Here is a 10,154-nt window from a genome sequence, read left to right on the forward strand (position 1 = left end):
TGTTTTTAACTAATTCATTATAAAAAGATATACCTATAACAAATTACTTAACAAAATATTAATTACATTAGTTTAAAGAGATAAAAAATAAAATAAAATGATGTTTATTATTTTTAACTAATTTATTATAAAATATATACTTATAACAAATTACTTTAAAAAAAAAAAAACGACCCGTGCGTGTATGCACGGGTCTAATACTAGTAACAAACAACATAATATATATAAAAAAAAGGGATAGCACGGCTTTGAATAAATTGAAAATAATAATGCTATAGAATATCCAAAAATGAAAAGTTAAATGGAAATAAAAAAGAAGTTAACTTTATATATATGAGTACTAAACTTTTATAACATTTATAACAAATATCAATATAACATTTTTAATAACATTTATATATATCAATATAACATTTCTTCATTTAAAAAAACATATTTGAATAAAATTCAAATAAATAAAATGGGTACTAAATTGAAACAAATAAACATATATGGATACTAAATTGAAACAAATAGATATATATGGGGACTAAGTTGAAATGAAGACAATGACACTTGGTAAGTACCTTGCCACATGGCGATACCTTACCACGTGTCACTGACAATGCCACGTGTCACATCAAGGATTTGACACGTGGCAAAAAAAAATATTTTTTAAAAAAATTCAAAAAAAAAATTAAAAATTAAAAAAAAATTTAAATTTTAAAAAAAAAATTAAAAAAAAAATTAAAAAATCCAGAGGCGTGACAAGGTAGTTAACGACGTTTGTGAAGACTTAACGGAGGCTACTACATTAATATAATAATCAAAATTAGATACTAAATTGAGACAAAATTCTAAGTGGGTACTATTTTAAAATTTTCGAAAAAAATGGGTATGATCCGAGTAATTAAACCAAAATAATTTATAAAAACTTCTATGGCATAAGAAATCTCTAGTATAAATTTAAGAACTCGACCAATACCCGTATCTACTACCTTCACCGTCCATACACACTGCAGTGCGTCCGTCATCAAACGACAGTGTTTGGTTTGTCCCTCGTTCGCTGGCGCTTCAAGGCAAGCTAACCTGTGCAGGGCATCATGCTCTCTAATTGGATTCCTGCGATTTCGTTGGGTGCAAAAGGTTTAATCAGAAGGAATCGGAATTCGAACCCTAATCCAAAGATCGTGTGTGTGCAGTGGTTCTCATTTTCTTCTTCCAAAGCTCCAATAGACATGGCTGCCAGAGATGGAGAACTGAGGGTTTTTCTTGTTGCCGGTGAAGTTTCTGGAGATTCCATCGCTTCTCGCCTAATGGCTTCGCTTAGACTTTTCTCCCCTTTTCCTCTTCGCTTTGCTGGTGTTGGTGGGCATGTCAACTTCTTTTTTCATCTATGAATAGTATACGCTCAAATACACTTGAAGTCTCGTTTTATTTTGTGGGTTTGGGTATGGTTTGTTATGTTTGAAAAGTTTTACATTGATGTTGTCGAAGCAAGATGGTTATTTCATCGGTTTATAAGGGTCAAGTTGGTGACATGTGATGTCACACCATTTGCATTAATGCCATTTGCACCAATGCTTGTTGTGCCAGCCAAGATTAATATTAATGGTACAAAAGCCTAAGAAAATGATTACTTTGGAGACATTATAGTAAACTAACATTATTTGATATGATTGTTCTATAATCTCGTGCTTTTAAGTTAGTGATCAGAGGTTCAATTTTCAAAACAGTATGTCTGGAAAAATATCTATTTAGAGAGGTTGGTATTTTAAAATGATCTTTTGGTCCTTTGAGAGATTAGTAATTGATTTTCGATCAAGAATATTTTGGGTTCATGACACTCTGGTAAAAAAAGTTAAAGTAGGTGACCAAAGTGATAAAATAGAAGAAAGAGAAGATGAGAGACTACAAGTATATTTTAGTAAAGAATATATCAATAAGGAAAATTTTCTTCCTAGATATAAATTTATTGATTTATCAATTTCAGGGCTAAGATGGCAAGTGAAGGGTTGAAGTCTCTATTTTCTATGGAGGATATTTCGGTAATGGGTCTTTGGGAGCTTTTGCCTCATCTGTATAGAATCAGAGTGAGTGCTTTGCTTTTAAGATGTTAGTAATTAGTGTGATTTGTAAACTGGAACAGTATCTGGGTTTTCCTTTTGTTTTCCCCTTAGTTTTGAGAATCTGTTCAATATGTTATAGCTAAAGTCTTTGGATGTAGAATACGGTACCTAGTTGCTACCTGTAAAAACGGTTACTCGCACGGATTACAAATAGGACACAGCACTGCTACTATACTACTGTAACATATAAAATCAGCTTCAAATCAACAAGGCCACATATGTTAAATCAGAAAAGATAATTGGTTTATTTTAACCAAGTATGAAGCATTTCTGGAAATAGTGAAATGCTATAGCGGTTAACTTGCTAAGACATTTCCATTTATATTTACATAGTAATAGAAGTTTAGAAAACGACAGTAGTGTTAAACACAGATAGGAGCATGTGAAGTGTCTTTCTTATATCATTTTCAGCATGGGTGCTACACAACGTATAGCTATAACGGAAATGTTTGTTGTTCCTTGATTCATTTTCAAATTTTATTATTCCAGGGATATCTATCTGATAACTTTTGACACATTTTTGAATTACATTTGAAGCATATGTATATGAAATTTTACCTGTTACACATGTGAATTCCATGTGCTGTTGTTAATTTTCAGGTGAAACTGAAGGAAACTGTTGAAGCTGCTGTTCTATTTGAACCTCATGTTGTATTAACTGTTGATTCTAAGGGATTTTCTTTTCGGTTCTTGAAACAACTTCGAGGTACTACTGATGCACTCTCCTTGCTGGAATAACTTCTGCATCTTTGATTTTAGAGTTATGTTGTATGCAAATGAGGAATGCCTTTTGCAGCTAGATACAGTCAGAACAATTTGGATTTTCCATCACACTTTCACTATGTGGCACCATCATTCTGGGCATGGAAAGGAGGTGAAGCGAGACTCAGAGGACTAGCAGAATTTGTGGATCATCTATTGTGCATACTTCCAAATGAAGACAGAATATGTAGATTGAATGGATTGTACGCAACCGCTGTTGGGCATCCGGTCCTGGAAGATGTTCTGGAATTGAATTTGGTATGAGCTTGGGATATTTGGCAATTCTTAGCTTTTTTGTAATGCTTGTATGCATTGGAGATTTTATGGATTATTATGTCATTTTTTATTCTTATCTCTCATACGATAAGAGGCGCAAAATTTTGTTTGACCTTTGGATTTCTATTCTTCCATAGTTAAGCCTGATCCTTACTAATCAAAAACTTATTAAAGTAGTTCTCCCATCTCTCTTTGATATCTTGATGTGTAACCAAAAGTTGTCCTTCATCCTTATTATATATGACTTGGTCCAAATTTCTCGATTTGTTTCTCCCTAATTTTGCATAGCTTATATTTCTAGAGAAACAATTCCACGATTCATGAATGGAGGGCGAAAGGCAATGCCGAAGATTTCCGAAATAAGTACGCAGTGCCAGCAGGTACTTCTAATAAAATGAAATTCAAGAACTTCACATATTTAACTTCAAGAAAAGTTTGCTAAATTATTGTTCCTGGCATTTTGTTACTTTTGTATGAGCAGATGTTTCACATTTCGTTAGTTTAATGATTTTGCTTTCTTGCTATGTGGATATTTGCTTTATCATAATGCCCCAAATTCTAGACATTGGAGCAGAAGTTATATCTTAAAAGAAAAATCATATGAAAACCGTTTTATGGATATTGTTTGTATTATTTTGTCTAACTTTGAAGTCATATTTGCTTTATCATCACATCAATTTTAACTTCAAAAGGAGCCACTGTGATTAGCTTACTTCCTGGAAGCAGAGTGCAAGAAGTCAGTCGGATGCTTCCCATCTTTTCAGATACGGTGGAACTGATGAAAGACACGGTTCCACAGTTGATGACAGTCATTCATGTAGCACCTAATGAGCATGTGGAAAATTTTATGGCTGGTGCTATTCATAGATGGCCTGTGCCAGTTATATTGATTCCAGGTGGAACAACACAACTAAGATATGATGCTTTTAGTGTAAGCCCCCTTGTCCCGCAAGACCTCCATTTTCAAAATAAATATTTTAATTTTTGACTCATTCTACCATATCGTGTAGCCTTACTATAAAATTCGTTTTATACTTCTTCTGATAGAGTTATCTATTCTTGAAATTGCTCTTATGGTCCATTATAGAATGCTTACAGACTCTTGCTTGAGTTTTAATGAACAGTAAAGTAGAATAATACTTGAATCTAAACTTGCAATGACATTATAACTGTTGATTTTCCAAAATGTTCGCCAGTGATTCTGTCCAAATTATTTACTAGATTGTGAGTTTGGCCATTTCCTTCTGTTTCCTGGTCCCCTATGTCTTTCATGAAGGCTGCTCTTTGTGCCTAGCTAATTTAAATGAACTACGTTGTAGGCATGTAGAGTTGCACTATGCACATCTGGAACAGTTGCTGTGGAGCTGCAGCTTGCACGATTACCCTGTGTTGTTGCATATCGTGCCCATATTTTGACAGAATGGTACGTTCGGTACAAAGCTAAGATACAGTACATGTCACTTCCCAATATTCTTTTGGACAAGGCCATTATTCCTGAAGCACTCTTTCAATCTTGCAAACCGGCAAACTTAGCCTTGTTGCTCAAGTAAGAATAAGTATCAATTTCTTTCAATTAGGAAAAGATAAATAACAGTTTAAATGAATTTATTATTTGAGAGAAGTGTTTTTTGTTGGAATAGTTGACTTCTTTTTTTGTTACATATTACAGTGATTTAATACACGATGGTGGTTGTCGAGAAGAACAAATAATTGCTGCACAAAAGTTTGTCGAGCTTCTATTGCCTTCAGAGAGAACAAAGCACAACCTTCCACAACAACATTTGAGATCTTATGCGGACTACACCCCAAGTGCAATTGCAGCATTGACTATATTAAACCATGGGAAACCAGTGACTAGTATCTAACGACATCTCTTTCTGCGATTTGGCTTTGGATTTTTAAACTGCAAAGGAATGTCTGTCTGCAGCTGATGAATATTCCATTTAACATGTAACCTATGTATGGGTTATTGATGTATGACTCATTCATGTGGGGTTTTTCGGATCATAGTATGGGTCATGTGAGAAAAGATAATCTGCACACTTCGGTCTCGGATTGTAAAGGTTTAGGTTTTTAGAAGTTGCACATTGCTAAGGATACAGACTAAAGATAATTTTAATATACTTTTCTTTGTTAACCTCCAAAGAAATTGTGATAGAGTTCTGAGTTCAAAGACTTCCGTCTTTTTCACACTTCATATCCCTGATTTATGTTATTTATGTTTTTATATCATTTCTATTCACATTGTTCCCACGAGACAAGTCAAAGGACTAGTGCACACTATTCATATCCCTGATTTCCGTGCTTGTCTCATTTTTATTCCAATTGTTCGCATGGGACAAGTCAGAGGAGCAGTGAACAGCCAATAAATGGCGCCAGTATAGCGAAGTGTGTAGGAATGTTCAGATTAAATTGTACTGTAAGAAACACGAGTCCCACATAGGTTGTACGACATTATAGTGCATGTTTAAAACTTGGACTCTCCAACAATTACTAGATTTATAGCCAACTTATACCAGCTTATACTACTCAATTCTAGAGGATTCGATACAGAATCTGAAATTCTTTGATGAAACGAAAACCAACTTTCTTGTTTATATGCGACAAAGACAACAAGAATAGAAGTACTAAAAAAGTGGTACAAAATTTCTTAAAACAAGGATTAAATATGTTTTTGGTTCCTTAACTTTTAATAAATTTTGAAATTAGTTACTTTGAAAACTTTGGACCAATTTAATCCTTCATCTTTCGAAATACATGGATTTAATCCTTTTAATCAATTTTTGATGTTTATTTGATATGGACTAATTTGATGTTTATATGCATGTGTGGATTTTTGGATGGGAGATATATTCTTGAGTGAAGGTATTTTTAGATGAAAAATATATCCTTGTATGACAAACAATTATTTTTGAAAAAAAAAAACTTCAAAACTTTTATTATTTTATTTTTGTAACTTTCATAAAAAATATAAGAATTTATTTTAGTCAATATAATGTATATTAAAAATCATTTTTGATTTTAGATTTAGAAATATTTCCTTAAAAGTATTTTGAAATATTTTTTTTATTATGTAGTTTAAAAGATATTTTAGATTTGAAAATGTGTTTTGAAATTTATTTTTTAAAATAAATTTTGAAATATTATTTTTTAATATATTCTCTGGTGTATATTTTATAATATATTTTTAGATATGAAAATTCCTTTTGTCTTTTTAACAATTTGAAATATATTTAAAAGTAGGTTTGTGTATGATAAACGAGCGATTATTTGAGATTTATAAGTTTTAAAGGGTACAATAAAAGTAAAAGAAGGTCTAGAAAGAAACAACTTCATCCTCTTAGAACCATTTTGCTACAAACTTGTCAAATATCAATACCCTTAACTAGTTTCAGCTTGTCCTCAAGATGAATCTACAACCAAGTTTACTAGATGTTCTTGTGATTAGACAAACTGATCCATTTGATCATAACTTGTGTAGTTCCATGCAACAACTTGAATACTAATATGCGATATGTACATAAATTTTGCCATAACCGAATGATGCGTTATGTTAGAGACCGTCCCTTCGAGTGAATTCAGTAACATCATTTATCACGAAATCATACAGTAATTATGTATGGTAACAGTACGATCATACACTTCAACCATCCTTTAGATTACCATCTTAGCAATTGTCCTTCCCGACTGATCTCAAACCAAGGTTACCTAATTAAGTTAACGAATTATGTTAAATAAGACCCTAAACATGATTAGGAGAAATAGGAACGTTACAAGGCTGCTCCTAATCAAAGCCAATTGAAGAACACAATAAATAAAGGTCAAAGGTATGTTTGTTGGTACATTTAATACACATTTGATACTAATTTAATTCATTTAACCATTTGATATTGAACTTACTTAAGTGTCAAAGTATCTTTAACAAGTACAATCGCTCGGTCTTGAACGAACAGGATACCTTGACACTGGGAAAATCACGAAGTGAAGACGGACAAATTATGTAGGAGAATGCTCGCCACTTTAACCCAAAACAACTACTAAGACTTTTGGGGAACAATTGGTAATTCATACTCTTCTGTCAAATTTGTTGGTAATTTTTCACAATGGGTAATGTCCATGCATGGACAATATTAAGTTATTATGAGACTGAAATCTTATCTTACCATAATCTTTGAACTTATTGGTTGGGTACTCCACGGTCTTACTTGTTATGTCCTTGTTGCTGGGTACTCTGTGGGACATACAGGGTGTACTTGCAGAAAGAATTTCAGCGATCAAGTAAGCAAAAAGCTCTCAAAGTCAAAACTCATTACAATGCTAATGAATTGCATACCTTTAATTACATGGGTCCGCCCTTATTTATAGAGAATTAATTACTCTTATGATACTTTTACTGGCTAATTATGGGCCAAGGTTTTGGGCTTTGACCAAGTTTGATTGTCCTTAAACAGACTTTATTGGGCCTGACCAAACTCAAATGGGCTTGTGGTGCAAGCCCAATCCTCTTTGAACATGTTTCATTAAGTCTTACTCTGTTTTTGTCTAAGTTAAAGGAGGTTTGCCAACATACCGGCATATTGATTTCCCTATTTGCGTACTTGTCATCGACAGATGTATCCGACCAATTATATCTTTTGGCAGATGGTTTTAGATAGATGAATGATTATGCCGCTATATAAATGACCTTACGTGTATGTGGGATATAACTAACGTCTTGCTTTATTTATCGATATTACTTGTTATGTCGTTATGTATCTAGTTGTCTTCCTTATGGTTTATTTGGGTTGGCGGCCTGTTCGACCCCTATGATACATGTAGTAATCAAAATGGCCTTTTAGCTATGCAATATGAAATTTCAACTAAACCTGTCAAATTGGCCCACTTCTCATGGTTTGGCCCTGTCCCACGTGGGTTGTGGCTAGAAAAGCCCATAGGACCAAAATGCCCCTCATTGAAAAAGCCCACAGGGCCAAAAAGCCCACAAGGCCTGATGGAGCTCCAAAAGTGCATGAAGAGCTCTATGGGCAGCGGAAATGGATGAAGGAATAGAGGCAAGTTGGAAGGCACTTGCAAGCAATGGAAGGTGAAAGAGGTGATATGAGGGAGGTGTGCTCTCAACTCAAATTGCATCTATTGCAATAAATTTCAAGAGTAAAATGTACAAATGGTCTACTTTTGGCTTTTATATGTGAGCCTAAAAGCTAGGCTAATTCTTGGCCCTTAGATCAAGCTTGGAGGAGAAGCTTTAATCATCACCCTTGGATGGTGGCTTGGAGAAGGAGACATCTTCCTAGCCTTTGGATGAAGACTTGGAAAATAAGACACTTTTTTAGCCCTTGGATGAAGGAGGCACATGGGTAGAGTGTGGACTTGGCTCCATGGGATGCATGATCCATGAGGAAGTCATGGCCTAAGGGAGACTCTTAGTGGGCCGAACCCATTTATACATGTAACACCTATTTTTATGCCTTACACCATTATTGAAAGCAAAGCCCAAATATTGGCCCAATTTAAAATCTAGTCTACTGGGCTTTGATGCACTTCTTCAAGTCTTGTTGATTTCTTTGGCCCATGAAAATAATGTGACAAGTCCATTAGATTTTTGTCCATCTATTAGGAGGCCCATTTGAATCTTCTTCATCATATTTCTTGTTATTGGGCCTTTTAATGGGCTTGGGCTTGGGCTTGGGCCTGAAGGTGCAATTGGGCTTTGTGGGGTCACATCATCCCCTCCCCATTGCAGAGGATTTGCCCTCAAATCCTGGTGGTCATCCTCATCATCCATAATACTTGTAAAAGGAACTAAGTAAGTAATGTTTAAAGTTGGATGCACACCATATTTAGCAAGACGATCTAATTGATAAGCATTATCATTGATCTTTTTGATTATTTTGAATGGACCATCACCACGGGAACTAAGTTTGGAAAAATGTGAGAGTCGGCCCATTTCACAAAAATTGCGATTTTCACTTTGACTTAATTGAAACCTAAAAGGTAACTCTATGTCAAAGTTTGGTTTTGAAAAATCCTTTGAGGAGTTTGAAATAATGAATGAAGGTGGAAAAACAATTTTGGAAAGAACCAAGACAAAAGAATTAATGGAAGATAAGGTAGAGTGTAAAGATGGAATCATTCCCTTTGGAATCTTGATCTTGAGGTTTATGCAAGGATGTTGTATCATTACTGCCCTAGACAATAGTTCCTTTGTTTCTTTCCTCTTAATATTGTCTTCTTTTCTTTTTAACTCTTCCTCTTTTCTTTTTAATTCTTCCTCTTGTCTTACTCTCTCTTTATCCTCAAACTTTTTTCTTTCTTTTTCCTCTTGTTCTCTTTTAGCACGAAGCTTATCAAGCTCTTTTTTTTTCTCTGCGCATATCAAACTCGCGAAACCTTTCAAGCTTCTCTCGTGCTCTCTTTTGTTTTTCTCTTTCTCTTTGTTCACTCAAGAGCAAATCCAAATTTTTCTTAAAATATTTTTCGAGTCTAGAAAACTTAGCAAGATTTTGGATAAATGCATCACCTATGTCAATGAAGTCTTCTATCCTAGACTGTTGCTCTTTAGTGATCCTAAATGAAGAGGAAATGAAATGTTTCCACGTGCATGTTTTTAATTCAGAAAATGTGTTAATGCATGATTTTCTCCCCTTTTTCACTCTATACTGCCTCTCTTGCCACCACTCGGATGCACGTCCTATAAACCTAGAAGTAACATGCCTAAGAATGTCAAATTGACTATATTTACTAAACAATGGTTGCACCAATTTCTCTGTATCCCACATCCAATCTCTAAATGATATTGGTCCTATATCCTCCCCAAAGAATGGAATGTCACTATGAAATGTATGATGCAACTCATCACTACCATGCTTATGCAACCTAGGACTATATGTAGAATATGTACTCATGGTGATTGAATGAACTTATGCAACTTGAACAAAGTGTAGTAGAGGAAATCAATCACAAGTGGACCTCTAGGTTAGGCGAGGTGAGTCTTTAAGACTTCTTAAA

General features: G+C 34.2%; 1 protein-coding gene across 4 annotated transcripts; it reads left to right on the forward strand.

Annotated features, from left to right (window-relative positions):
- The first annotated feature begins 951 nt into the window (after positions 1–951).
- On the forward strand, positions 952–5,343 carry LPXB (lipid-A-disaccharide synthase B). 4 transcript variants are annotated; one of them, XM_028058466.2, is made up of 8 exons: positions 952–1,351; positions 1,973–2,072; positions 2,709–2,814; positions 2,905–3,128; positions 3,448–3,526; positions 3,839–4,077; positions 4,466–4,692; positions 4,816–5,343. In XM_028058466.2, the coding sequence occupies exons 1-8, from the start codon at positions 1,083–1,085 to the stop codon at positions 5,009–5,011; spliced, it is 1,440 nt and encodes a 479-aa protein (XP_027914267.1). In that variant the 5' UTR covers positions 952–1,082; the 3' UTR covers positions 5,012–5,343. The 4 variants fall into 4 exon arrangements, with proteins under 4 accessions (XP_027914267.1, XP_027914268.1, XP_027914269.1 ...); XM_028058467.2 differs by having other exon boundaries at positions 1,094–1,430; XM_028058468.2 differs by having other exon boundaries at positions 1,094–1,382.
- The last annotated feature ends 4,811 nt before the right edge of the window (positions 5,344–10,154 follow it).

The sequence above is a fragment of the Vigna unguiculata genome, chromosome 2 (genome assembly GCF_037176805.1).
Source record: "Vigna unguiculata cultivar grain cowpea cultivar isolate G323 ecotype 2 chromosome 2, ASM3717680v1, whole genome shotgun sequence".
Classification (NCBI taxonomy): domain Eukaryota; kingdom Viridiplantae; phylum Streptophyta; class Magnoliopsida; order Fabales; family Fabaceae; genus Vigna; species Vigna unguiculata.

What these genes read in the sequence shown, in the direction of transcription:
- LPXB (XM_028058466.2), top strand. Translation starts at nt 1,083, where the DNA reads ATGCTCTCTAATTGGATTCCTGCGATTTCGTTGGGTGCAAAAGGTTTA. An exon ending in TAAGTACGCAGTGCCAGCAG is followed by an intron (nt 3,527 to 3,838) that starts GTACTTCTAATA and finishes TAACTTCAAAAG; the next exon opens with GAGCCACTGTGATTAGCTTA. An exon ending in AACTTAGCCTTGTTGCTCAA is followed by an intron (nt 4,693 to 4,815) that starts GTAAGAATAAGT and finishes TACATATTACAG; the next exon opens with TGATTTAATACACGATGGTG.